We start from the raw sequence: 23,936 nt of genomic DNA, 5'->3' as shown, positions 1-23,936 counted from the left end.
GGAATGGAGGTGTGGTGGCTCAATGGAGGTTTGGGGGGGTGTGAGTGATTCTGGAGGCTCACTGCTGGATAAATATTTACTGTGTGAGAGCTGTTGAGTATTTTTGTCAGGGGCCCCAAAATTTCTAACTCCTGACTGACATGCAAGATTCATTGTTATCAAATGGATCTATATCAGGCTAGATCAAGACTGGATTATGAACTGTGCAAAGCGAGCAACTGCTCCTGACACCCAGAGACACACCACAGATCCACTGTTTGTTATTTGTGTCGTAAATGTAATTAATGCAGTCCTGGAATGGATAGGTAGATAGATAGATATGTACTGTATATGTATACACTATGTATTTGAATCATGTGTGACATATTTTGAGACTACTTAGAATACTGTTTTGAATTGTGATTCTGTTAAAACTCTGGAGGTCAGGGCGGACAGAGGTCTGGGCTCTACTATAGTACCTGAGGACAATTAATAACTTTCTACCTACACAGACATATCTGCAAAGCTCAGCCCAGATACAGTATGTATTATGCTGAATGTCCGTCTCTATAGGCAGTCTGTCCGTCTTCCTGACGTCAGAGCAACGCATGGCTTGTCCGCTCCGTAATTGGCCCGTACTGCTCCTCCCTCCTGCAAGGTAACTTGTGGAGAGTTTCGGGCGGAGTCGACGACAAACGGTTTATATTGGGGAGCATTCCTGCGGACCGAGCTGGGTGCCTCTGCGACGGCTCAGTGTTTGGCTACTACACGGAGGAGTCCGCTGAAGCACTAACGGAACACCTTTACCGGGACTAAATCAAAAATGCCTTCAAATAAAGATGACGGCGGATGGAAGAAGCTTCTGTGGGATTCGGAGAAAGGAGAGGTGCTCGGACGCACAGGAGGCAGCTGGTGTAAGTATGGTCGTTAATTGCCCGGGTGTTCGTGGTAAAATGGTAATATGGTAAGCGCGCGCTCGTTGTATGAGCGCGCGCCGGTTGCCTCGTGTTTCATACCACCTGTTTGATTCGACTGCTGCATCCATGAGCAGCCGGCACGACTCATCATTGCGTCATTTCAATTAATATATCTCCCAAGTTTGACTTTATTCCCATGCCCCCAACCTGACCTCGGAAACGCACAGCCTCCCACGCGAGTTGGGTTTAGTTTGAGAAAAATGCTTCGTGACGGTAAAACAAAGGCATGGTATGTGTGGTTTTGTTAATTGTAGTAGTGGAATTCTAAGTTCTCACTGTGCATTCAGAGGAGCGCAGCCGCCGCTGCGGCGCGGCGCAGTGCGGTGCGGTGTGCGGTACAGGCGGCGGAAAGCGAGCCGATGATTGTACCTCCAGACACACTGGCTGTTTGTTGTTGGGGGAAACGTCAAGTTGTCTTTTAGCAGTTTAGGAATGGGTACTCAAAGGGTTAAAAATGCATCATAGTCCAAGGTGAGTCAAGGTGATATGGCCTGCTCGGAAATGGAGAGAGGACTATCGATCCGTGTCAGGTTCCTGTGATCAGATGTCACTGTAATCTAACGAACAATACAACTGATTAACTTGTTCGACCTTTCTTCTCCTGTTTCTCTGGCAGCGGCAGTGCGCATGTCCTTGTGCCTCCTCTCAATGTCACACAGCTCCTCAGTCTTATTTAGACTCGAACACCTGGGTAGAAATACTATTGCAGTGACAAGTCTGCTGAGCTTAGATCAGTGCTGAGGACACCGACACACAGCCCGGCTGCTGCAGGAGCTCCAGCGGAGTGAGGCTGATGTGTGCAGCTCAGGGGCTCATATTTGTCCTTCTGAGGTCATCTAAAAATGCTGATGCATTTGGGAAGTGTGCCATGCGCAGTTCAGTGTTGAAGGTTGTGATGAAAGGACATCTGGGATGTCAGGGAACACATAACGAATGAGTTAGAACCACAATAAATCAGTTTTTCCTCGTTTCTGCAGTTTTACTTGCCAGAATACAAGGAGCGGAATGTAAATTGTCCTTATGCAGTGGCTCATCTCCAGTTGAGATAAGCTGTTAGATATCTAGGAATGTGAGGCGTACAATGACCAGAGGACACAAACTTTGATCGTATGTCTTTGTGTCTAACAAGCTCAAGTAATGTGTCATTTATTAATGGGTTCAGGCTGTTGTGACCTTTTGACATTGCTTCATGCAGCAAAAAGGACAGACAGGATGAATGTATAGCTTGCTATCTGCAAGGCTGACGTCAGACGAGCTTTATATATTGCTTTGGGGTACAGGTAATGGATTTTTAATGCTTGGTTACCTTTAATTCTACAGTGCCTTCATGCTAGAAATTGATTACAGTGAGGACCCTACAGTGCCATGAATAATTACTAACTTGCACAGGCTTCACAGTTGAATTCCTGTAAATCTGTAAAGACAATGGCTGCCACTGTTGTATTTTATGTATGAAAGCTGGCTTTGTAGTTCCTCACATCCTGTTATGATGTATGTGTGTCAGATGTCAGTAGAGCTGAAGTGGCGGTAAGAAACACTGTAGAAGAGGTTTGAGATGATATGGATGACTTTTGAAAAATGTATTAATATTCAACAACATGATGTATTAAAATGTCATTGTGGCATTAGTACCGGTATCAAAGTGTTTGATCCATTGAATGAAATGTCATTGGAGTTTGTGACATTGAACATGATTGTTCTGGTTAACAGAAAGGACAGAGAGGGGAAGGAGTCGTTTATTAAGTACAAATGTAAAATGACTGGTTGAAAAGTATGAACCTGCTAAAAAGTCATATTTAATAGAGTAAGCGTCTGCAGCAGGTCTCACCTTGAAGATAGAACTGTCAGCTATGCACATCCGCACACTGCAGTTCTTTATTTCATTTGTCACTACAGCTCTGTCATTTTACATGAGGACAGTGAGTGAATAGCTTTTTTTGTTCTGCTACAAATTCTGGATTGGATTGAGGTCTGAACTGACTTACTGTTCTGTGGAAGCTCCGGCTCCATGCTTGGGTTAGTGCTGCAGGAGTACTTTAGTAGTTCCTCCCAGGATTCATCCATGTATTTTTTTTTTTCTGCATTCTTTTGTCCCCCTCCACCTCTCAGAGCACCATCCCCACAGCATGATGCTTTCACCAGGATGCATCCTGTTGGGGATGGTGTGTTTCCCCTGATGTCTGACGTTTAGCATAAACCAATCATAGCTCTAGCTCAATGGCCAAAATGTAATTATTTATGATCTAATAAGAACATAAAATGTTCTGCCACTTTGTCTCAGTCTCCTACTTGCTGAGATGTCATGAGGTTCTTCTTCTTACCAGTAGCGTTCTCCTGTTAGAACAGTAGTGGTCTCACCTCTCAGTCATGGAGTCGTGGAGCTCTTGCAGAGTGTCCACAGGCTTCTTGGTGACCTCTCTCACTAGTGCTCCACTCACTCAGACACTGGACTCACAAACTCAGCTGTCACACCTTAATTACACAAAGCTGATCTGCAACATTTAATGTGACTTCTAAAACAACTGACTGATGTCTAGACTATTTATATATATTATACTATATATTTGTTTCCATTCGACATTAACACATTTATTTGCTCAACAGTGTAAAAAATGCCAATGACATCTACTGTGATTCAGTGTTGTACAACAAAAAGAAACATGATAGTAAAAGTCTAACGTGCTGACTGTCTTTTTCTAGACGCTATGTGTCGGGAACAGTTTTATCAGTTACCTCGCTGTTGCCCAACAGTAATGTTGGTCTTGTAAAGTTGACCCGTTACAGTATGAATGCCTCAATCTTTGCTCTGCTGCAGAGCCGTTTTGACAGCTCTTAACACTGAAAACAAATGATTCACGCACTGTGCACTCTAGAGATTATATTGATAATGTTATCGCTTATCTGCTTTTTTAGTGCTATGCTATTATGATCACGCTGTTTTATTGTTTTAATGGTACCAAGCTAAGTGAGATCTTAAAGAACAAAAGAAGGCTTTCAACATAGGAGTTTTATTTGATGCAATTTATACCAGTGAGATTCAGTTCATAGCATTGAATATCAAATGGTTTATTTTCTGTGACTTTTGCATACTGATTTCAGGCATATAGCCCAGCCTTGACCTTCCATCTCTGACTGTACAGCTGTAGTGACCCTTTTTTTTTTTTCTCCTCCGCAGTCAAAATTATAGTATTCTACATCATTTTCTACGGCTGCCTGGCTGGGATCTTCATCGGCACCATACAAGCCATGCTGCTCACCCTCAGCAACTACAAACCCACCTGGCAGGACAGAGTTGCACCCCCTGGTAAGAACTGACACCCACTTCCTGTCTGTTAGGATACCAGCATGCACACAGAACAGAAGAAAGACACTGGAGAGTGATAGTCAAATTATACAGATAAAGTAGTAAATGGGGTCATGATATTATGAAGATGATGATTAATAATAATGATAATAATAATAAACATCTTGGTGTTTATTCTGTGGATCTTAGGCTGCCTTATCAGTAACCTTGTTGACATGAGTCACATAGTTTTGCATGACAGGCTCAGGATGAAGACGTGTTTAAAGCACTGTGGTGAAGTGACTGTATTATTATGTGTGATAGTGAGTTCTAAACAAGGCCTGTTCTGGGATGTCATATCTGTCTTTGGCAACAAATATACAAAATGACACACATGCAAAGTCAGATTATGGGATATGAGTTAAATAATTCAGTCATGCTACTATACTATTAAAACATGGCCTGATTAGTGAACAACATAACATGAAGATGTGATGCTGACATGGTCATGTGTGTACATCCTGCTGCTGTTATTTCTCTTTTTAGATGAGTTAGTTTAGCAGGTGAGGATAAACTTCTGTTGGTTTCTGTCTGCCTGAGCTCTGCAGGACGTAACTGCTCCATCTGATCAGCAGTGATAAACAGACGAGTGATTTTAATTAACTTTCACTTTAGCGTGAAGATGATGTTGACATTTTTTTATCTTTTATCTCTACCTTTGACAAAGGAGACTTGATGCAAAGAGACACCTGCACAGACAGCAATCATGAACCAGGATACGGTGTTAACATGCCACAGTGTCACTGATTCTGATTCTCTGGAATGAGAAACCGGGAGATGTTTGTTTGTTTTGTTTGTTTGTTTGTTTTTCTTTAAGGACCAGAGTGTAGTATTTAGTGTCATCTAGCTGTGAAGTTGCAGATTGCAACCAACTGAATACCCTCCCCTCACCCTCCCCTTTCAAATGTGTAGGAGAACCTATGGTGGCTACCTTAACGTAAAAACGTGAAAGGTCCTCTCTAGAGCCAGTGTTTGGTTTGTCTGTTCTGGGCTACTGTAGAAACATGGCGGTGCAACATGGCAGGCTCCATGGAAGAGGACCCGCTCCCTATGTAGATATAAAGGTCTCATTTTAAGCTAACGAAAACACAAGTCTTATTTTCAGGCAATACACTAATGAAAACATTATTATGAATATTATATTCCATTTCTGCCAATAGATCCCTCTAAATCCTACACACTCTTTAAGTAAAAATGCCAAACCTTTGCTGGTTCTAGTGAGGATTTGCTGCTTTTCTTACATACAATACAGGACAAATACATGATCAAAAGATCAATATCTGTGGGTCTGTTGGTCAGACCAGACAAAACAAAAGATTTGAAGTTGTCGTCTCAGACTTTGGGAAATTCTGACTAATTCTCACTATTTTCTGACATTTTATAGACAAAACAATACATTGATTAATCAAGAAATAATTTTAAAGATCAACTGATAATGAAATGAATTATTTGTTTCAGCCCAAGCACACACACAAATACATAAACATGGCTCTCCAAAAATCTGCTTTATGAGTTGCTGGTACATGTGCTCAGCGTGGCCTCAGATAACATGGCTGCATATTGTTTTGGAAATGCAACACTTGATATATCCACATATCGTGGTCCCAGTGCACTACCTGCACTGCCAGCAGCCTCCCCCCCCACAAACACACCACAGCCTGCCTTCCGTAGTGGGGAAGGTCGGCTGGAGTTTACCAGGCCAAACTGAGCATGTGCAGTATACAGATCTGAACAGGAAGGAAGCCGGTAGCAGTCTGCGAGTGTGTCTCACAGTTCACCACAACACCAGTAAGGGTGAAATAAGAGGTGTATCTGAGCACTGTGTCATCTGAGGTCATCCACATTGAGTTGAGTCGAGGAAATCTAATGATGAGTGATCTGATCTCTGGTCAGCTGACTGGTGTTGACACAGTGTTTTAAACATTCAGCTAATAGATGAAGTAAAAGCAACACAGATCAGGATTTAAATGAGCTGTCTGATGTGTCTTAGTTATAGGACCGGTCTGAAATTTAAGAACCACTCAGTTGTTGTTGTTTTTTTCCCAGAGTCACAGGAGCTCTATCAGTTTCATCGGTGTGTTCAGTTCAGAGATGCTGAAGGTCCAGACCATATTCAGCAGACCTTAGCACAAAGACTGGAAGCAGGAGGAAACATTATCTGTATCCTGGACATACAGACATGAAACTGATATTGAACTTCTTATCTGAATCTGCACAGATTTGCAAAAATGTTCATTTCCCACACAGTCAGGAACATGGTGTCTCTAAATGTGTCGTAACTTTGAGACTCAAATGTCACATTTTCACTCTTTGAAAGCATGTGTGACTTTTCTGCTCTTATTCAAGAGTTCATTTATTCACTATTTTCTTTTTTTTTTTATTTCTTTGACTGTGTGCAGTTTTCACATCACTGATGATGATAATGATGATGATGATGATGATCAAAGGCACTAAAATGTAAAACATGAGAGTTGACATGCGGGCAGTTAACAGAGCTGCTCAGCAGGCGTGTTGGACTGTAACTGGACAGAGAACATGAATAATGAAGCATCACTGTTGATAACAAGCAACTGACCTGTCGTCTCTGCAGGCCTTACACACACCCCACAACCAGACAAAGGTGAAGTGTCCTTCAGCCTCAATGACATGGAGACCTTCCTGCCTTACACCAAAGCCTTGAAGGATTTCCTAGCCAAGTATGACGATGAAATCCAGCGGGACCAGATGAAATTTGAGGACTGTGGAGGTAGGTTTCATTTCATTGGCTCTTCTTCCCTGTCGAAAGTTCCAGAGTTGAACAGCTGCTTCCAAACGCAGACAGAGCTTCAACACTTCAATGAAGTTGTATGATGCTACAGAGTAAAACATGAAATTGGTATTGCGGTAACATTGCAAACATCTTGAATCTAAACCTGATATTAAAAAGAATAAGAACACTGGCCTACTTGGAATTTTGCATAAACACACATCAGTGGTAAGAGAAGCTTCCATGTGTGACAGGTGATCAGACACTGTAAATGTTGAATCCCGACCTGCGTTAATGTGCACTTCCTCTCCAGATGAACCCGCCGAGTACAAGAACAGGGGTGACTTGGAGAGTGACGTGGGCATCAGGAAGGCCTGCCGTTTCCCCAGGGCCCTGCTGGGACCTTGCTCCGGCCTCAACGACCGCGAGTTTGGTTTCAAGGAGGGCAAGCCCTGCCTGATTGTAAAGCTCAACAGGATTGTCAACTTCTATCCAAGGGTAATTAATCTTTATAGCATTTATCATGTGTTTTCCTCTTGGTTCGGATTCTTTTCACACAAAGAATTCAAGCAAACCAAAATGCATCACCACAAGCCGAAACCAGAACCATAAGAACGGCTACATGTTAGCTTACGTGTCCCTGCAAGGCCTTTAAAGGACCAGTGTGTAAGATTTAGTGGCATCTGGCAGTGAGGTTGCAGAATACCCCTCCCCCTCCCCTTCCAAGCATGTAGGAGAACCTAGGGTGGCCGCAAAACTCCCGAAAAATACTAAAGGCTCTCTAGTGACAGTGTTTAGTTTGTCTGTTCTGCCATGTAGAAACATGGCGGTGCAACATGGCGGCCTCCATGGAAGAGGACCCGCTCTCTATGAGATATAAAAGGCTCATTCTAAGATAACAAAAACGCAACGATTCTTATTTTTATAGGATTATACACTAATTAAAACATATTTATGATTACTATATTCCATTTCTGCTAGATGCCACTAAATTCTACACGCTGAACCTTTTTTAAGGATTTGTGTTTGAATACAAGGCCCAGTCCACCTCTTAACTTGTGTTCTTTGTTCAGCCTCCTACCTCTAATGAAAGTATCCCTGAAGAGGCTCATCCCAAGGTGCAGCCCAATGTGATCCCCATCTTCTGCACCAGCAAGGTACATGCAAATTTTTTTGTTTTTTGTTTTTTTTTACTTTGGACCTCATTACAAATGTCATGTGCACTTTCCTTTGTGTTCTCAAAATATATTCTCCATATAACAAACATGCTCAGATCTAAAAATGAGTTTTGTACTTGATACATTCGTCTCTATTCATTTCTGCAGAAAGAGGAGGATGCTGGTAAGATTGGTGAGATTAAGTACTACGGCTTTGGCGGTGGCTTCCCCCTGCAGTATTACCCCTACTACGGCAAGCTGCTCCACCCTCAGTACCTGCAGCCGCTGGTGGCGCTGCAGTTCACCAACCTGACCCTGAACACTGAACTGCGCATCGAATGCAAAGTGTTCGGAGACAACATCAACTACAGCGAGAAGGACCGCTACCAGGGACGCTTTGACGTCAAGATCCAGGTTAACAGTTTATGACCGTCATCAGGACCGTAGCACTTTCCCTGACCGCCCCTCCTCCCTTCTACCCCCTTTTTGTCCTTAACGAATACCAATATAACGTAGGAGATAAGTGGGGGGGGTAGGCTTTAGCGGTTAAGTCAATCACAACTAGTCTTGAATGAATGAATAAATTAAACAAAAAACCTGATAAGGGACAGATGTGTAATCTGTCTGCTTTCATCACTAGCTTCTACACTTCTGTCTAGCGTTAGAATGTAATTTAGAGGAAAAGTAGCAATGGGCCTAATAAAAAAATATTTATTCTGCTGTAAATGAAGACTTTTCCACAAGCCATGGGACATTGTTCATTGATGACTGTAAAGTGTAATTCCATCTCTGACGCGTGCAAGCTCCGTTGTCCCCTCTGCATATCGCTGCCTCGTGTGGTTTCAGTATATATTTTTGGAGTGTGCAGTAGTCGCAAAACCTGGTCCTTCCAAACCATGCTGTTCCTCATTTTCTAATGTGAGCAAGCTTTAGCAGTTGTAGGCACGTGTGTGTTGGGCATAAACACACACACACTCACACTTACTGATTTGAAATAGTTTGACATGGTTACACTCTGCTGATCTGTGTAATAAAAAGGCTGCACTCCAGGGAACTTCTTTCCTCTTTTTATTTGTCTTTTACATCTGATCACGGGAGACTTTTTACTTTTCCTCTTTCCTTTTTGTGCTTTGTTAAATCACTTAAATGTTTGAAGGGGTTTTATTACTTGGTTTCATGCCTTTTACTTTTGATTTTGCCTTGAATGTAGAGTTGTGTGTCCAGCCTGTTAGACACTTTGGCCTTGTGTAAGGGTGACGGTGCTAACTCGTTTTTAAAGATTTTTTTTTTTTTTTTTTTTTTTTTTTTTTCTGGATTCATCACAGCACTGTGGTGTAACTCTCTGAATGTTTTTACCATTAAACATGGTGGAAGAATTTTATATTTATGCAGTTGTACATTTTGTTTCTTTGCAGAATATTGTAATGTATAAATGCAATACCAAAGTGACGAGCTGAAGAGAGTCTTTATCAGAAGCAATGCAGTACTCGTTTTTAGGATTTCATCATGTTAAGTGCTAAAGTCAATGTCTCGCCTTGGCAACCTTTCAGTGGTTAACTTGATTTGTGTTTTGGCCATGAATGTAGTTAGGTGTAGAGTGAATAGGTAACAGACAGTTTAATTCCACATTGACTTGATGTTCATGCATTTCAAAAAAAAGATAAGAGTTCTCAGAGAGCTCAGTGGCTTTAGATGACTAATGATGTTGGCAATATTCCATAGGATCTCATGTTGATGTAAATCACTCAACTTGAACTTAAACATCCGTCAACCTCCCATCAGCTCATCCACCTTTGTCATTTAATCAAAGAGAAACAAATAAAATCATAATGGACCTTTCTCTTGTGTGTTCTTTGTCTTTCATATTGTGAAATTTCACAATAATACACCTGAACTACAGTATGTGTTATGAAATGTGTTTATCCAGGATTCTGCAGGGTTCTTTAGCCTGTGTCTGAAATGACTCACTATTGTATAGTGCACTATAGCTACTGTCTGCTATTGTATTGAAGTGCCTCAGGTCTGAGTGTAAATATATGCTCTACAAAGTCAGTAGTGGAAGAAGTATTCAGATCCTTTACTTAAGTAAAAGTACCAATACAGCACTGTAGAAATATTCCATTACAAGTTAAAGTCCTGTATGAAAATCCTACATAATACTTATGTACTTTTACATAAGTATTATGAGCTTGATGTAGTTAAAGTATTGCAGTAAAAGTAGTGGTTTGGTCCCTCTGACTGATATATTATTATATATGACATCATTAGATTATTAATACTGAAGCATCAGTGTTAGAGCAGCATTTTACTGTTGTAGCTGCTGGAGGTGGAGCTAGTTTACACTACTTTATATACAGTTAGCTAGTTTAGTCCAGTGGTTCCCAACCAAGGGGTCAGGCCCCTCCAAAGGGTCACCAGATAAATCTGAGGGGTCGTGAGATGATTAATGGGAGAGGAAAGAAGAAAAAACAAAGTTCTGATACACAAATCTGTTTTCAGTTTTTGGACTTTTTCTCTAATCTTTGATTTTTGCTGAAATATTGGATCATTTGAACATTTATTGAAATGAAAGCATGTGAGAAGTTTAGAGAGAAAAATCACTATTTGGTGGAGCTGTTAACAACTCATAGACATGTGAAATGTGACCCCGACTACACACTGCTTTTTGTAAAAAAGCCAAAAAGGTTGGAAACCACTGGTTTCATCTTTAACAATGTGTTGTATTTTAAAAGCTTGTTATATTATCCATTGTGTCAAATCTTCATCTGAAAAGTAACTAAAGCTGTCAAATAAATGTAGTGGAGTAGAAAGTACAGTATTTCCCTCTGAAATGTAGTGGAGTGGAAGTATAACGTAGCATCACATGGAAATACTAAAGTAAAGTACAAGTACCATGAAATTGTACTGAAGGTACTTTTCACTACTGCTGAAATGGAACTTGAATGGGCTGGAGTTTGGGAAAAACAAAACATGAAAATCACTGGACTGTGTTAATTCCAGATCTGAACCAACTGGAAAAACTTGGATTTAAACTTGATTAGCTCCAAACTGGAACACTAAACCTTCCACTGGCTGCAACTGTCTTAAAGAGCACACGACTTTAAAAATGACTAGCAAACTATAGGACAAACTCACTAAGCACCTCTGGCTCATTCAGTAACATTAAACGAGCATAATTTCATAAACAGTAACCACATGTACTCAAAGTCAAAAGTAAGTGGACTTTTTGGCTGCTTCAGTGGCAGGTACAGTTACAGTTATAGCAAGATATCCTGTTATCTGGGTTACTGAGAATCTTCACAGACAAATCTGATCAAGCCATACGTGTTAGTATGGTTGTGTGATTGTGTTTTTATTGGCTGACTAAACATCTGTTCCTCATGTTTATTAGATTGTTAAATCTAATAAACATGACATGCATTACTCTGCTTGGAACAATGTGTGTCTAATATGGTTTTTCCACAAAAAAAAATCTAATTACGTCACACATTAAAATCACATTAAAATCCTTAAAATGGCATGTACTCCTTCTCCCTCATTAAAAATTCCAGATATAAATATGTAAATATATTTCATCTCAGAAGTTACTTAACTGCTGGACACATGATGTCTCCTTCTATGTGCACTGGATGCTTCAAGTTTCCACATCACACTTATGTAAATTGCACACTAAACCAGGATTGGCTTCAAAAGTAGTTGTGTCATGCTCGTATAGCTCCACATTTTCAATGATCACAGGGAAACTTTCCACTTTCAGCAGATGAATGTGAAAACAAACTTTGAACATAAGTTATTCTGCACAGTGAAGCCCAAATATCCAACTGTAGGAACAAGAAGAAAAAAAACATTTTATGAGCGGAGAGGGGCTTTTAAACTAAATTCTAGTAAAAATGTAGAGTTTTGTAACCATTCAAATTATATGTAAGGTGGACTGCAAATCATAGATTCAACACCCAGTCACGGTCATTTGAGAATGTTGAGTTTTCATGATGGCCAAAGACCTGCGCTAGGAGGTACCCTGGCAGATCTCCAACCATCACAGAGCTAACATAGATAGGCACTCTCTGTGTCACTCCTACGCTAAAGTCAAGTTTTAGGCAGCGTGCAATTGATTAACAGAGGGAGTACAGGAAGGCTGTCTAAATCAAAAACTTAAGTCAGTATGCAAAAGCCTTCAAAGAGCTCTGACCTCATCCAACAGCTTTGGAATGAACTGGAACACCGGCTATGAGCCAGATCTTATCACCCATCACCAGAGTTGGACCTCATTATTGCTCATGTGGTTGAATGGGAGTGAATCCCTACAGCCAGATTCCAACATCTGGTGGAAAGCCTGAAACCAGAAGAGTGGAGGCTGTTCTAGCAGATTACTGCCTGTGGTATCAGAATGACACGCTCAATTATAACATGACTGTAATATTTTTGGTGTCCATATATTTTTGGCCATATAGTGTTGATACATGCAGGATGATACAGGAGAAGCTTATGGTACTGGCACTCATTTGAATGACATCTATTACTCGTTCACTTTTTTAGTTTTTCATCTGGCTACTTCAGTGTCTCTGGGACAATGGTAAGTTAAAAAACTATTTTATATTGTTTATGTGACAGTTGTCATACATTCACAGTTTTTCCAAGTCTGTCTTAAAGCAACAGTCAGGAGCCCAAATGGACATTGAAACATGTTTTTCTTTCTGTAATCATTCCTCTTGTTCATACTGACCATTAGAAGATCCCTTCATAATGGGACAAAATCCACAGTCCTCCTGTGCAAACATGTATTTAAAAGTTTGCCTGAAGCTAATATGAAGCTTCAGCGTCCAAATGACTCAAATCAAGTAGATATCTTTCAAAGTTACAGTCTTTTTAGTGCCAAAGTCCCTCTTTCTGTTACTATACTTCCACCACAGCTCAACAGGGAAACACTGTCCGAGGAAACACAAAGAGGAAATTTAATGCTAAAAAGACTGTAAATGTGGCAGATATCCACTTGATATGACTAACTCAGACTGCTGAAGCCTCATACAACCCCTCACTCTTTTCTTACTTTACTTGAGAGATGAATGAATGAGCTGTTGTTGGCTCAGGAGGAGGAGCAGTGTGACTGGATGATTTCTGTTACCATTCACTCATTCAGTTCTCAGTCTGCAGGCCAGGGGGAAGCTGCTGGATCAGTTGCAGACACATGGCTCTGTAATTACAGGAGGTAGAAACTGTGTAGTAGCTAACAGAGGGATGTTGTCTCATGGCGGGCTGGATAAGGATCCTATCACCAGAGAGCAGGTATTAAGTCACCTGGAGCTACAGGGGCCAACAGAGACAGCCAAGTAGGCAGACAGCAAGCCAATCAGCAGCTGCTCAATAAACCAGGTTTTGTGTATGACTGTTACCATGGAGGTTGTGTTTTCAACCCCATTTTCTGTTTGTTGGGGTATTGGTTGAAACATGACCTGGGGTTTGCTTTTTTGCTTTTAGTTTTATGGATGTCATAATTTATCATCCATATGTTAATAAGCACACAGTAAAACAGATTACAGCACCCACAAATAAATCCATCCATTTTAGTCCATACCTACCTTCTAAAAAACTCCACCAACAATAATGATGAAACGCCAATATATCCAGCCAACATTTCTGAATAGTTTAGCCATGCTCAGCTCTTTAAAGTCTTTATAAAGAGAGGAGATAGTAGCACCAATAATAATTTAAGAATGAAGGGAGAAAAGTACGCTGAAATATTAGATTCACATGTGAAATGTAGAAACCAATCAATGGTGGATAAATTTGTTATTTTGTTATTTTGAGTCTTAGGCATATGTGTGCTGTTAAAATCTCATGGGAGCAAAGGATATAAGGATATACCTATAGAAGTCTCCAACCGTCCATGAGCCTGACAGTGGTGGAAAGTAATTAAGTACATTTACTCAAGTACTTTAGTTCAATTTTGAATATTTGTATTGTACATTAGTATTTCCATATGATGCTACTTTATACTTCCACCACTACATTTCAGAGTGAAATATTGTACGTTCTACTCCACGACATTTATTTGACAGCTTTAGTTACTTTTCAGATGAAGATTTGACACAATGGATAATATAACAAGCTTTTAAAATACAACACATTGTAAAAGATGAAACCAGTGGTTTCCAACCTTTTTGGCTTTTGACATCTTACAAAAAGCAGTGTGTAGTCGGGGTCACATTTCACATGTCTATGAGTTGTTAACAGCTCCACCAAATAGTGATTTTTCTCTCTAAACTTCTCACATGTTTTCATTTCAATAAATGTTCAAATGATCCAATATTTCAGCAAAAACCAAAGATTAGAGAAAAAGTCCAAAAACTGAAAACAGATTTGTGTATCAGAACTTTGTTTTTTCTTCTTTCCTCTCCCATTAATCTAATGATGTCATATATAATAATATATCAGTCAGAGGGACCAAACCACTACTTTTACTGCAATACTTTAACTACATCAAGCTCATAATACTTATGTACTTTTACTGCAATACTTTAACTTCATCAAGCTCATAATATTTATGTACTTTTGCTTAAGTAGGTTTTTTTCATGCAGGACTTTGACTTGTAATGGAGTATTTTTACATTTCTGTATTGGTACTTTTACTCAGGTAAAAGATTACTTCTTCCACCACTGGAGCCTGACCCGCATGGATATTTGCCATAAAGCAGGTAACTGAAAAGACAAAATCCACAATTACATGTTATTGTTTCATATATACCGTGCAAGAAAGCTGAGAGATCCTTCCACACTGATGAATGCTGTCTGAAGTTGAAAACTTAAACTTCAGATGAAGACAGTGAGGACAGAGAGAAAGACAGTTAGGGAGACTCTGCACTGGGCCTCAGATAACAGTGAAGGAGTAGTGCGATAGCATCACACTGTCAAGACACTGTGTCTCCACTGAACATTGAGGAAAACAGTTAAGGAGGACATGAAGAACGACTTCATCATTACAACCACCTTTGACCCCCTGGGAACCCGCTGGCCCAGTCTGCTCTTATGGATAATTCATCCTGTCCACACTGTGCACAGAGTCCAGCCACATGTGATGGATTGATTTCATCACACTCCATTTAAAGGCGTATGCCTTAGCTATGATGGGAATCAGATGAAGAGGAGAAGTGAAAAGAGTCATTCAGATATTCCTGCAAATATAAAACTTTCTCCTAAAGACATAAACCACAACTTACAAGTAATCAACTTCCTCATCACACTAAAGTGTTTGTCAACAGTAGAGTGTTTGTACCCAGACACGTCTCTGTCTGTCTACTGTCTCTTTAATTTGCAGTTGACTATTCTCAGGGCTGAAACATGTGTATTACATGTATTACAAGATAAACCAAATACAGTAGATTCAAGATTCAGATTCAAGAGACTTTATTGCCATTTGCACAGGCCCAAGGTACATGCACATGGTAATTATTGTGTGGTTCACTCACTCAGGTGTACAATTTTGTAAAATAAATTTACAATAAATTAAGTTAAATTTTAAGAGTAGCAAAGGCCAGATAGAGATTTACATTATATACAAAAAATATTTACCACACTTCTAATGAAGTGCTGGAGCAGCAGTTGGAAGGAGATATTGCACATTTAAGAAAAACATACATTGCATCGTCAATGTATAGATATTGCACCAAAGTGTAGCAGCATGTTATACCAGGATATAAATAACGGTTTTAAATAAATAACCATAAATAAACAAGCAAGGTGCCAATCACAGTTGAGGAAGAGTGTGTGCGTGTGTGTGTGTGCTCTGCGAGGACACAAAAGTCTCTATGACAGTTCATCACAGCTTTTTTTTTTTTTTTTACTAAAAACAGCTGAAACTAGGTTGATGAGAATTTGAGGTGAGAGTTTGACATGCCAGAAAACCAAAACAATGAGGGGTTAAAAAGCTCTGCAGAACTGTAGAGTTGGTAATAATTCTCTGTGGATTCATCTGGGAAGCTCATGTGTTTATGTGTTATGGAACATTGATGCTATATTCAGAAAATGTAAATATAAAGGCACTCTATGATGACACGTCATGACACATATGCCATTCTGTCATTAATCAGCAGTTGACTTCTTTCCCCTCATGTGCTGGTTTCCAGAGGCAGCATTGAATCCCACTAATGACAAGTCTCCACCAGTTTGGTTTGCTGGTGTTCACACTGATGAGTGTGGAAATAAGTCCATGTTCACACATACCCAACATCATCAGACATCATTTTCTGTTGGTTCTCCAGAAGACTGAGATGAATTGTGTTCATGTGACAAACTGGAACTGATTGGTCCAGAGCCCTGCTTCTGATTGGTCAACACACTATGAAGTCTGTACTTTCAGTAATTTATTACTATTTTTACTAACATGGTACATGATACAAATGATTAAAGGTTGTTGTGTTTTGTGTAACACATAGTTTAACGCAGCACTTAGTTTTCCAGAGATAATAGTTTTTGCAAGTGTGAAAAATTAAAATCCAGATCAATTTTATTGCAAGTGTCAATATGTTCAAGCAATTATCCATCTATTAATCATGACAAAAGGCTGTTGGCAATAAACAAGACAGTTATAAGAATGAACCCTAACGGCAGTTAAAGAGGTATTTCACTCATGTTAAGCATCAAGATAAGTTTACTTGTCATGGTTAGTACTCAAAGAGGAGTCTGAGAAAATAACCCTCATGACGTCATAGTGATGTCATCAGGGTTATCTCAGCTTGAGCTTAGACTACAAATTTATACGAGAGAAACTGAGGTACAAACCAGAAGTGTGAACTAGAACTAGAGGTGTGAATGACAGGGATGGGAGGGTTTGATGAAAAGATGCTGTTGAACTGCATTATGGGAAAAGTAGGATCCAGTGTTTTTGGAGCTTAATCATCGACTGTATATAAAGATGGTCGTCATGTCAGCTCCCCAAAGGTGAAGCCAAAACATCTCAATCTCCCCCCGGTGGCTGACTGCAGTATAGCTCATGAATCCCGCCCCCTCGTCAAATAAAGTACAAGTCAAATAATTTTTTTCCCAAAGACGGTTTCTGTCATTTTAGGCAGTTCCTATCATGTTGATGTATGTCCAAGTGCTCGTCTTTCTGATAAGTTTGTTTTTTATTAGCTACTTGACGATATAAAGAGGGGGTGTGACGTCATGATTGACAGCTGTGACAGCTGCTCTAAAACCTCCGTCAGGCAGCGGGATGACGGCCCGTGGGACACACCCCTTCAGCCCTCCCGACTCTACTGCACAGACTCTGGCTCCAAATGACATCACACAAGCAAGATGGCAGCTCCTGGAAAGGAGATGTTTTGGCTTTACTTTTGCATAGCGGTAGGAGGTGGAGACGCGTCGTCCATATTTATATACAGTCAATAAGTTTAATCCATACTAGTGACTAAAAGTCAGGATACTTTGACCTCTGCTGCACAGATTGTTTTTATAATGTGTCTCTTATGTCCCCCAGTTTTATGAGAGTCCTGTCACAAGGGCTGCATCAATCCAGACCTGCCATTCACCACCTGTCCACCAGATGCCCTCGGACTTTCCCACCAATTACGGTCACTTGACTCCCACATCCACCTGCTCACCTGCTGTACTAATTTCCATCCCCACCTGCCCACACACCTGCCTCTCATTATTCCATCAGTCCCTCAGTATGTAACCAGCTCTCCAGCCCTTTCCCTTTGCCAGATCGTCATTGTGTTGCTGGGTGCCTTTGCGTTTCAGCCACCTAAACCTGATACTGTTCCTGCTCCTGAAACCTGATTCCTGATTCTGTACCCATTGCCATCTTTCTGTTTTCTGCTACCTGCTGACTGTTTATGACCTGCCTGTCCATCTTGCCCCTCTGTAAGCCTGTTTCTTTGAACGTCCTTCTGGTAAAGTCTTTCATCTCCCTGTTCTGACCCAGTGTCTGCATTTGGGTCCTCCATCCTGTAGCCTTGTATACACACCAGTGTGTCAAATTACAAAAGAGAACCTTTGAGGTGAGTAACACTGTGGCATATTCAACATAAACTCAACTAAAGGTCAGGCTGTATGCCCTCTCTTAATACTTAAAAACCGTTCAGAATAACCTCCCACAAAAAAAGCCAACAAAAACAAGACAAAATTAAAATTTACATTAAAAATAAAATAATGAAATAAATAATGCCAGAGCAGTGGAAATGTCTTACATCAAACATAATATACTCATGTGAGCAATGAGAGTCAACAGGTTTACAGTTTTGGTGGCAAGATGTGTAAATTCTAAAAAAAAGTAAATGAGAGAGAGAAAGGACGAGAAAAGAGGTGAATAAAGTCTGTATGTAGGTAAGTCTCCATGAAATTTCCTGAACTAAGATGCCCTCAGGAGAATAAACCTTTTAGATTTGAATGACATGACTTTTCCTTCTGTGACACCCTTAGAAAAACTTAATATGTTTAGCTCCACTACTGGTAAGGCTCTGAGAAAATCTTCAGGATGTTGTTTGTTCCATCCAGCTCTCAAGAACTGGGTGGGGATGTAAACACAGTTAATAGGGGCGGCTAGTTGGACATAAGACTTTTTTTTTCTTATAATACCAGGTATTGGGATGTAAAATGGGCTGAGACACGAGTCTGTGCGGAGCCAGACAAACACACAGATCTGTTGCATGTGTAATACACACACTCACACTCAAACGAGTAAAAAGACCATCAGGTCAGACAGAAGAAGTCCAGCCCAGTGGGTTCCACTGCATCTATATGACTGGTTGCCATTGATGAATTCCTTGATACTGTCATGAAGGGGCTGGCGTAAGCATACACTGAAGAAGCATCTTTAGAAACCCAAAGTTGATATATGCTTATCATGATGTTTTCATGCACTTCATAATCTACAGAATGTATCAACCCCTATAAAACTCCCGTGTCCTTCATTAATTCCATTTGTGTAGGAGCTTGGGTACAGCAGATTTGTATTAGTGGGTTCTTTTTCATTTGTCTCTGTGCTATCTTGTACATACAAGTGGTACCACTGCATGTTTAGTCCTGGCAGATAGACAGGCACTGAGATGAGATGAGATGAGATGAGAGCTTCACTGCAGCTGCACTGTCTGATGCATCGTCACTGAGGGGAAACAGAGTAGTTGTGTGCACATCCACAAAACATCACTGGGATAAGTGCTGGATACAAAGAACAATTGAACTAGGTACAAGGAGTACCTACTCACTGTCTTTTTTCTGCAAGAATATTTGTCAATTACAAACAATAAAGGATGTATTGTATCATTATTACTTCAAAATGTTTACAGGTTACAGAGCAGAGAGATAATAGAAAGTTAAAATCAAGTTTTGTTTGTTTCTTTACAGTCAATGAAACTTCCATGAATATAACACTGGACAACCCCTGAGATCTGTAAAATAACCTAATGGACATCTGCTCTTTGCAGGGCACATACATAGGTTAGCATTTAATTCTTAAAATGTTGTATAATATATCAGTGAAAATGTGTCTGTATGAATGGATTATGAGATGAGGGGTCCTAAATAAATGCTGTCTAAGTGTAATCTCTGAGGTAACTCATTTAAATTGGTGACATTAAGATTTGGCCCTAAGCACAGACTTATGAAAGGCCTCCTTCTTACTAGGGCACCACAAACCCCTGCATTATTCATTTAGTATCTGTTTCTATGATATTATATAGATTAACCTGAACTTTAAAGTTCTCTTGTTCGTTCAAATGATTTGTTTAATGCTGGTAAAGAAGTCATTTCCAAAGCTTCCTGCCACAGCAGCTGGTATGCAAGTGTATTTTAAGTGTCACTTTACAATACAGCTAATGGCTGTAACAAAAGCCAAAATAACAATTTTACAGTCAGAATTACATAGTCAATTATAAGAGAGTGAAAATAAACAGGTTTTCAGTCTCAATGGTGTTTGCTTTCATTGATTGAGTATGGTCATTTATTCAGAAAAACAATGTTTTTGCCTCCAACAAATTTATCTTTGGAATAATAAGATCCATCATCCTGTGGTCTGAGGGTTCTGTACATGGAACAATCTTAGGTCTGAGGAGCTCTGCCAGGTATGGAGACACTAATCTATGAGGAGTTTTGTAGTAATAATTAACAGCTTTACAGCCTGACTGGGATGAGTCGGTGAAATGAAGTCAGAATCTGTGTTATATGAACAATCCTCAACGCAGAAGTGCTGTTCCAAAAGGTGAACATGACAGGTTATGTCTCTGTACGGGCCCAACGTCAACTGGCATTTTTTTGAGATGTTGCAGCAGGAGCATGCAGAGCAGTTTGGGGCTGCTAAGCTGGCAGTTGTGGGGAGTTGTAGCCTCCATACAATGCTTTCAAGTGTAGATTCACTGGCAAATAAAGAAGGTTCTTGAGGCTCTGCATAGAACTTTCCACAGCATGCCTGCAAGAAGAGAGGATTTCTGTAATCTCACTCCAAAGTCTTTGCTCGGCCTTTTTGTGGTCACCGCTGGGTCGAGAACCTCCCAGTGGTGGAGAGGGCCCTCATCATCTGCCTGGACATGACAAAGTACGTTGAGGCAGTCACAATGAAAAAGCCAAAGTCCTTTTCATCCCGGCCAAATTGCATTTCTTCATGGCAGTCTCACCAAGCACAACACCTTTCCTCACCAAGTACCAGACTGATGAGCCTGTGCTGCCTTTCATTGGAAACAACCTGGCTGACCTGCTGAAGATAAGGTGAATCTTTTCATTGAATTGGGAATATGATTTTTAATCTCTCTTCATTTACTGCTAGCCTATAGCACTATAGCTGAGAATGACTGATTGATTATTTGATTTAATTTATTTAACTCTTCAAAATGATTGATTGATTTAATTTATTTGATAATGTATAAAAATAAATAATAAAGTTGTTTCACAGGAATACATACATTTACATAGCCTACATTTAAAAAACTTTGATGATTAAAAACATAATAAAGCCAGATGACTTATTTCCAATGTGGCCCCCCTAAGACAATGATGGTTATTGAGTATTGTTAACTTATTTTTATTCTCTAATAATATGTTGGTTTTTTTTGTCTTTGCAGAGTTTGTTGAGGCAATTCACCAAAGATAGAACTATTCAAGATGTCACACCTCTACAAATTGTCTAGATTCATGTCACCGACAAGCAGTCTAGGGTTCATCCGAGAGCTGTTGATATTGGCATTGGAGCAGAGGCTGCTATAAAGGTATTGTGGAGAGAATTATGTATGATCAGAGGTGTGTGTGTGTGTGTGTGTGTGTGTGTGTGTGTGTGTGTGTGTGTGTGTGTGTGTGTGTCATTCTTGTGGAAATTACTTGGCCTTTCTTCTCACTGGGTCAGCTGGCAGGAAAGAGGAAATAGAGGAGACCATTTACTTAGGCCAGCTCCTATTAACATCCTTAGGAGCACCAGCAGCAGAGTAGACCCGTTGCAGGAGAGCTTTCTGTCCTCCAGTTCAGAAAGGAATGCATGGAGGGTCTTTCTAGAATGAAGAAGAAGATTCAGGAGAAGAGCCCCTTTAATTACCTGATGGTGAGACAAATGACTTGTCTTAACCCAGCTATGATATATTCAGATCCAGACTTGTGCCAGGGCAAACTGAAGTGTCTAGGCAGAAAGTTTCTCTGAGACAAGCAGTTGGCAGGAAGAACTGCTGCCAGTACATAATTATTATTACATTATTTTTATAATTAAGTCCTGACATAGGAAACATTTAGGCATACAACTCATTATTAGATTATATTACTTTTTCATTCACTCTTTCCACAGGTGATCTGATCATCCAGGAGTTTTCACAATCACTGTCCCTGGAGGTGAAGAATGAGGAGTTCTTGTCCTTCAAGCCCATGGAGAAGTGTATGCAACACTGAAGTTACAAGCTACAAGCTGCAACTTACAATCACAAATTTTGATCCTGTTTTTACAGGTGAATCTGATTGGTCAAACCTACAGTCAATCTGTCCAATCAGAGGACAGATGGTTCGGTTGCATTCATTCCTGTTCGTCCCCTTGTAGGTCCTGAAAATAAAAATGGATGACAGTGCAGGCTCTCCCACAACCCAGGTGGGTTTAATTGTATTTGAGGATGCTAATGTGTTGTCTTGTAGTTAGTTCACTATTGTAAGGCAACACAGCTCCAAATGCATATGTTCAAGTTCAGGAAGGCTGCTATATGTACCCAGAATAGAACAGTAATGTAGCTTTAGGATGTTAGCAAATGTCCACTAGTGTTACCAAAATAGCAGCGAGGAAATTTTCAAGCTGAAGGCAAACCAGTCGCTTGGCCATATTACATACGGTTGCTCTGCCTTAGCATGCTTGATTAAATAATGTAAGCATTGCTAGGCTAACCATTAAAACATGTTCTGAGAAAAATTGTCCTGAGCAAGCTATTGTATCCCCAGATGGATCAGCAGTTGACATTATTGCATAACTATGATGTTGAACCTTTATTTCTAAGATTGTTCTAAATTATCCAGTCTTCCCTTGTGCCAATAAGTAAATAATTCACATTGTGTGTAGTTGCTAAATACATTCATGAGAAGCTGTGCTATTATACCAGACATATCTGTAGCTTTGGATGACCTAATAATAACATCCATTTGCTAGTAGACATGAGTTGTCATTCTCATATTTCAGATGCTGAAGGAGGCCAAAGAATACAGCTCCATCCTGAAAGTTCAGAGGGCCATGGTAATAAAATGAGTGTTATCAGGGCCTAGGATGCCACAGCTTTGATCCAGATGGCCAGATGATCCACATCAGCCTGGTTTGCAGTCTGCTGTACCAGCCTTGACCACTCAGGAGCCATTGTAGAGACACAGATCAGTAGGAGGCATGACAATGTATGAATATGTATCACTGACTCCGCTGCTGTGCAAGAGGTGGTTGTTACACTTAAGTAATACATACAAAATATGCGTATTGTTCGTCCAGTTAATCCATTTGGCATGAGTGTCAGTTGTGGTCAAACTGTCAGTGCTGCTTTCTGAAAACAGAAAAGTAGCCAAGTATTTCATAACAATACAGGCTACATCTGTGTATCATTAATGTTTCCAAACACTAACTTTTCTTTTTTTCTATTGGCATGTAACGATTCAATATGTGGATTCTTTGAGATTTTTTAATTGTATTTTTTTCCAGAGGCCACAGACACAGAGGCTTGCCCCTGCATCAGATGAAGACCACCTGTGAAGTATCCACAGTCACCACATCAAATTACATATCTGCCATATTAAATTGCCCTCTAAATAGCTGTTCATTTATATTTGTGACTTTTAAGCCAGGATCCTCAGTGGCAGGATCATCAACACCCTCTGCATCGTTATCCACAGCCTCTGCTATGCTCCTGTCCACTGCTCACACTTCCACTGGACCGTTGACTCGTAGAAGCACCCACAGGGATGAATTCACCATCAGCTCTACCTGTGCCAAGAAACAGAATAAGATTAAAATGCAAACCAATCACAGCGCAGAAAATATAATCAACTTCCTGCTAATTTACTCGCTTATTGTTACCATTAACCTTACCTAAGATAACTGCTAATGCTAATTTTTGCTTATTAAGCAAGTCAGCATGAACCTGATACTATCTTTGAATTTACAATGAAGCTTCTGTAATCCCACAGGCCCTAGACTGTAGTGATGTGTGAATCATGAACGAATCATTCGAAACTCGCCTCCTTTTACTGACTTGGGAGTGACAAGTCCTCGTCTCCATTAACTCCTACCTAATATTAGTTAGTAA

General features: G+C 40.2%; 2 protein-coding genes across 3 annotated transcripts in view; both read left to right on the top strand.

Annotated features, from left to right (window-relative positions):
• ddx4 (DEAD (Asp-Glu-Ala-Asp) box polypeptide 4) overlaps positions 1-23,936 on the top strand; it is a 198,065-nt gene that overhangs the window by 120,933 nt on the left and 53,196 nt on the right. The window lies entirely within an intron of this gene.
• Positions 664-10,041, top strand: atp1b1b (ATPase Na+/K+ transporting subunit beta 1b). Its single transcript, XM_067583121.1, has 6 exons — positions 664-893; positions 4,132-4,260; positions 6,890-7,045; positions 7,359-7,543; positions 8,119-8,202; positions 8,371-10,041. Exons 1-6 carry the CDS (start codon positions 803-805, stop codon positions 8,629-8,631), a joined length of 906 nt encoding a protein of 301 aa, XP_067439222.1. The 5' UTR covers positions 664-802; the 3' UTR covers positions 8,632-10,041.

The sequence above is a fragment of the Thunnus thynnus genome, chromosome 24, assembly GCF_963924715.1.
Source record: "Thunnus thynnus chromosome 24, fThuThy2.1, whole genome shotgun sequence".
NCBI lineage: Eukaryota > Metazoa > Chordata > Actinopteri > Scombriformes > Scombridae > Thunnus > Thunnus thynnus.
The sequence above is the reverse complement of the archived record's forward strand: the minus strand, read 5'-3'. Positions and strand labels throughout refer to the sequence as shown.

Coding starts and splice junctions, on each gene's coding strand:
- atp1b1b (XM_067583121.1), top strand. CDS start 803: ATGCCTTCAAATAAAGATGACGGCGGATGGAAGAAGCTTCTGTGGGAT. Junction 7,544..8,118: donor TTGTCAACTTCTATCCAAGG/GTAATTAATCTT, acceptor TTCTTTGTTCAG/CCTCCTACCTCTAATGAAAG. Junction 8,203..8,370: donor CCATCTTCTGCACCAGCAAG/GTACATGCAAAT, acceptor TCATTTCTGCAG/AAAGAGGAGGATGCTGGTAA.